Source organism: Octopus bimaculoides, chromosome 23, assembly GCF_001194135.2.
Source record: "Octopus bimaculoides isolate UCB-OBI-ISO-001 chromosome 23, ASM119413v2, whole genome shotgun sequence".
Classification (NCBI taxonomy): domain Eukaryota; kingdom Metazoa; phylum Mollusca; class Cephalopoda; order Octopoda; family Octopodidae; genus Octopus; species Octopus bimaculoides.
In genome coordinates, this window is record NC_069003.1 from 30,954,085 (window position 1) to 30,959,475 (window position 5,391).

Genomic DNA, 5,391 nt, shown 5'->3' on the forward strand with positions numbered 1-5,391 from the left:
ATATATATATATATATATATATATATATATATACACGACAGGCTTCTTTCAGTTTCCGTCTACCAAATCCACTCTCAAGGCTTTGGTCAGCCCGAGGGTATAGCAGGAGACACTTACCCAAGGTGCCACACAGTGGGACTGAACCTGGAACCATGTGGCTGGGAAGCAAGCTTCTTAAGCTACTAAATAAAGCAGTCAGCTCTCTCGAATTCCCCGCTATCGTTTTGCAAAAGGGGAAGAGACTTTGTATAATATAATCCTAGATATTCTATGACTGAATAAAAACAAAAAAAATGGCTTCAGTAGACAGAAAGCTGGACTCAACCTTGCTGTGTGTGTATGTGCATGTGTATGTGTGTATGCCTGTATAGGTGTATGCGTGCGTGCACATGTTTGTCTATGTCGGAGTTCATATTAATCAGATTTGAAACCAGGTGGAATGATTTTGATCGCTGGTCTGCTTGATCAAGCTAAAACAACAACAACAACGACAACAACAAAAACACACAGCAACAACCAAACGAAGAAGTCTCTAACAAAAACTAGGAATTCTAACTATATTCACTTACGTCCTTGCTACTGTTACTACTACTACTACTACTACTACTACTACTACTACTACTACTATTACTACTATTATTATTATTATTATCATTATCATCACCATTATCATCGTCATTGTTGTCATTGTTATTTATATTATTATTATTATTATTATTATCATCATCATCATCATTATTATTATTATTATTATTATCATTATTATTATTATTATTATTATTATTATTATTATTATTATTATTATTATTATTATCATCACTATCATCATTGTTGTTGTTATTTATATTATTATCATTATTATTATTTTTATTATTATTATCATTATTATTATTTTTATTATTATCATTGTTGTTGTTATTATTATTATTATCATTATTATTATCATCACCATCATCATCATAACTGTTGTTGTTATTTATATTATTATCATTATTATTATTATCAGTATTATTATCATCATTATTATTATTTTTATTAATATCATTGTTGCTGTTGTTATTATTATTATTATTCGTATTATCATCATCATTATTTTATTTTTATTAATATCATTGTTGTTGTTGTTATTATTATTATTATCATTATTATTGTTATTATTGATTGTCTCCCTGTCTGCCACTGTTTCCACCAAGTCAAGCTTGACTGAATGAACCCGTGATCAAAGGCATTCCGACCAAAAACCAGGTCTCCAAGACATGTCTCATTCTTTGATTGCACTGTAATGGTCTTACTTACTATTTCCCTGACCAAAAGCTTGTATCGTTCTTTGTCCAGTTTGGTCTTACTAAACGACCCTCCACTCCCAGAGCTTTTCACCAATGTAATATATTTGGAGCAGCCAAGACCTAATTCTTCCAATACACCTCGTAATCGTCTCTCTGGGAACGGTAGTTCTTGATTAATTAAATCTTGTACTTCGTTGATACCATTCTCCTGAATATTGAAGAACAAGAAGAAGAGGAAAAGGAAACAAAAAGACAATTAGAAAAAGATTAATGAGGGTAAAAATATATTTTGTTGTGTATCAGTCGGGTTGTTATGCCAATAAGTGTTTCACATTTTGTCACAGGGCCAGTCGTTCATATTTTGAGGGGAGGGGGAAGTTGGTTACCCCGATATTTTATCGGTATTTATTTTATTGACCTTGAAAGGACGATGGGCTAAGTTGACCCTGACAGAATTTGAACTCAGAATGTAGTTGTTTCAAATTTTGGCTCAGGGCTAGCAATTTTTGAGGGGAGGGGTAAGTCTATGACAATTACGCTAGTACCTGATTGATACTTATTTCATTGACCCCCAGAAGGACAAAAAGGTAAAGTTGACCTTGGCAGGATTTGAACTCAGAACAAAAGCAATGGCTGAAATGTCAGTCAGGTCATTATACCAATAACTGTTCCAAATTTTGGCACAGGTCCAGCAATTTTTGAGGGGAGGGGGAACTCAATAATATCAACCCTAGTACCTGATCGGGATTTAATTTATCGACCCCAAAAGGACAAAAGGCAAAGCTGCCCTTGGCAGGATTTGAACTCAGAACATAAACGCAAGTGAAATATCAGTCGAATCATTAAACCTATAATTATTTCAAATTTAAGCACAGGTCCTGTAATTTTTGAGGGGAGGGGGAAATCGATTACACTGATCCCAGTACTTGACTGATACTGAATTTATTGACCCTGAAAGGATAAAAGGCAAACTTAACCTTGGTGGAATTTGAACTCAGAACATTTCGCCCGGCATGCTTACGTTTCTGCCAGCTCACTGCAACTGCCTTTGTCATGCAAATCATAAACACACACTGGTTCTCTTTCCTTTCTTTATTTTTATTAGTCAAGTCATTAATATTTAACCAATTAACTAATTGATTGTTTCATTAATTGTTGTGTTAATCAATCAATCAATGAACAAAGGTTTGTTGAAGTCCCTTCATTGCCACCCACAACCTCTTGAATTACATGCCCTCTCTGCTCCGGGTCTTATTCCAGACAGACCTGTAGCAGATCTGGAGAAGAGAGGATATGGGATATGTCATTGAAGAGGTCAAGAACGGCACCAAAAGGGCTTTGACAAAACGTAGCTGATTAATTAATTAACTCACTGAATGGCTAATCAAACAATCGATTAGTTAACTGATTAAATGTTAGCAAACTGACAAATATAAAGATATATAACAGAAGTGAAATAAAAGCAGTGTGTGTGTTTATTATTGGCATAATGACCCTACTGAGAGAGAACAAAAATATGCTTCAAATCATGGATTTAACATAAAGAAAAACTGTAAGTCAAATGCAAAAATAGTGGTGATGGGGGTGGTGAGGCAATGATGATGATCCTGATGATGATGTTGATGGTGATGATGATGACACTGATGATGATGATGACGATGGTGATGATGATGATCAAAGGATAATGGTAGTGATGACGATGACAACAATGATTATGATGATGAATGATGGTGGTGGTGGCAATGTTGATGACAACAACAATGATGATGATGAATGATGATGATAGTGATGATGATGATGGTGACAATGTTGATGACAACAACAATGATGATGATGATGGAATGATGATGATGATGATGGTGATGATGATGGTGATGATGATGGTTATGATGACAATGGTGAGGATGATGATGATGATGATATTAACAATGATGATCATGATGTTGACTGTAATATTGGTGCTGGTGATGATTATCATGATGATGATGATGATGATGATGATGACAATGGTGATTTATGGTTGAGCAGGAACATTCGATTAAGTTAAAGAAAGAAGCAGACCAGAAAATATTACCAATTTAACAATTATCTTCTGGAGTATATTACTATTGTACATTCTGCGCCTGTGGTCTTCGAAGAAATCTTTGATGTACACACACGGTTTTTCTTCGTAGTAAGGCATTATGTAGTAGATTTTGTCTTTGGTCACTGGCTTAATTGGTGACGTCGTGCTCTGCCATTGTGGTATTTCAGCTGCAGCGTTCTGGTCCACAGATTTGTCTTCTTCAGATTCCCCTGTTTCTTCACTGCTGTCGCCGTCTCGATTGGTTGGTGGGTTGTAACCATCTAAAACATTTCCAGCATTCCCTGTAATCAAAGATCAATAAAGGTTTTTTTGGAATACAGTCATTGAGGGTTTGATACTCTGTAGCCCCGACACCCCAGTTTTTTCTTTTTTTCTTTTTGGGACTTTGTCAAGAGGGACAGCAGTACCTGTAACCCTTAACAAGACCTCTGAGACAGGTGGGTGGTACGGAGATACCTTTGGCACTCTTCCAGTAACTTCAAGGTAGGTGGGGCTCTGAAATCTTGTAAGGCAATTTAACTAGAAGGTCACACCCACTGTAAAATCTACAGTTTGATGGTCATCATAGCTGTCTTAGCCTACTACCACTTATCATCATCATCATCATCATCAAAATAATCATCATTTAACGTCCATTGTCCATGCTGGTATGGGTTGGACGGTTTGACTGGGCTGGCATGGTGGAAGGCTGCATCAGACTCCAGTCAGATTTGGCATGGTTTTCTACGGCTGGATGCCCTTCCTAACGCCAACCAGTTTGAGAGTGTAATGGGTGCTTTTACGTGCCACCGGCGTGGATGCCATTTGCATGACACCAGGGTGCATTTATGTGTCACCGGCACGGATGCCAATTTGTATGACACTGGTATCTGTCACAACTGTGATTCTGCTTGGCTTGATGGGTCTTCTTCTCAAGCACGACATAGTTAAAAAAAAAAGATGATAAATAAGTGCAGGCATGGCTGTATGGTAGGAAGCTTGCTTCCCAACCATATGGACCCACATGGCACCTTGGGCAAGTGTCTGCTACTATAGCCTCAGGCCAACCAAAGCCTTGCAGGTGGATTTGGTAAACGAAAACTGAAAGAAGCCCATCATATATATATATATTTATTTATGTATGTATATATCTGTATATATTTATGTGTATGCGTCTGTATTTTTGTGTTTGTCCCCCATCACCACTTGACAATGGTATTGGTGTGTTCACATTCCTGTAACTTAGCAATCTGGCAAAAGAGACTGATAAAATAAGTACTAGGCTTAAAAATAATAAACCCTGGGGTCAACTTGTTTAACTAAAACCTTTCAAGTGGTGCTCCAGCATGGCCGCAGTCAAATGACTGGAACAAGTAAAAGATTAAAAGAAAATATATTAAGAAAGAATTCTTAAATCTGAACAAGTTGTATTTTGAGGAATTTCTTATAAGAATTCTTCATTTTATTCTCAGAAAACCATCTTACCAATGCTCATTTCAAAATGAACTGGTTTTTCTCCAATTTTTTTGTCTATCATCGTTGCTTCTAAAATGGAACCAAACAAGAAGTATTCATCTTTCTTCCCTCCAGCACTCTGCAATACAAAAATAAAAATAAAATAAAACAGAATAAAAGGGGAAAAAGAATGGTAATAACAGACACAAATTATAGTTTTATTCTCTGTATTGCAAAGACATTGATTGTTTTATGTATTGATTTCAAATCTTGAGAAAAGGTTAGGAATTTCAGGGGAGGAGAGTGAGGTGATAACATCGAATTCAGTGTTCGACTGGTATTTATTCTATCAACCCTGAAGTGATGAAAGATAAAGTTGGCCTCCATGGAATTTGAACTCAGAACATAGCGATGGACAACATCCTGCTAAGCATTTTGCCTGGCATATTAACGATTCTTCCATCTCATCACCTTAACAAAAATCATCATCATCATTTAATGTCCGCCTTCCATGCTAGCATGGGTTGGACGATTTGACTGAGGACTGGTGAACCAGAAGGCTGCACCAAGCTCCAATCTGATCTG

At 36.4% G+C, this 5,391-nt stretch overlaps 1 protein-coding gene across 4 annotated transcripts in view; it reads right to left on the reverse strand.

Moving 5' to 3' along the window:
• The window catches only part of LOC106870412 (otoferlin), a 360,495-nt gene that overhangs the window by 305,477 nt on the left and 49,627 nt on the right, over positions 1 to 5,391 (reverse strand). For all 4 annotated transcript variants that reach the window (XM_014916475.2, XM_014916474.2, XM_014916476.2 and 1 more), the window contains exons 8-10: positions 4,837 to 4,945; positions 3,361 to 3,653; positions 1,297 to 1,494 (exon numbers count right to left, since the gene is read on the reverse strand). In XM_014916475.2, coding sequence (XP_014771961.1) covers positions 1,297 to 1,494; positions 3,361 to 3,653; positions 4,837 to 4,945 — 600 coding nt within the window. The remainder of the gene's footprint in view (positions 1 to 1,296; positions 1,495 to 3,360; positions 3,654 to 4,836; positions 4,946 to 5,391) is intronic.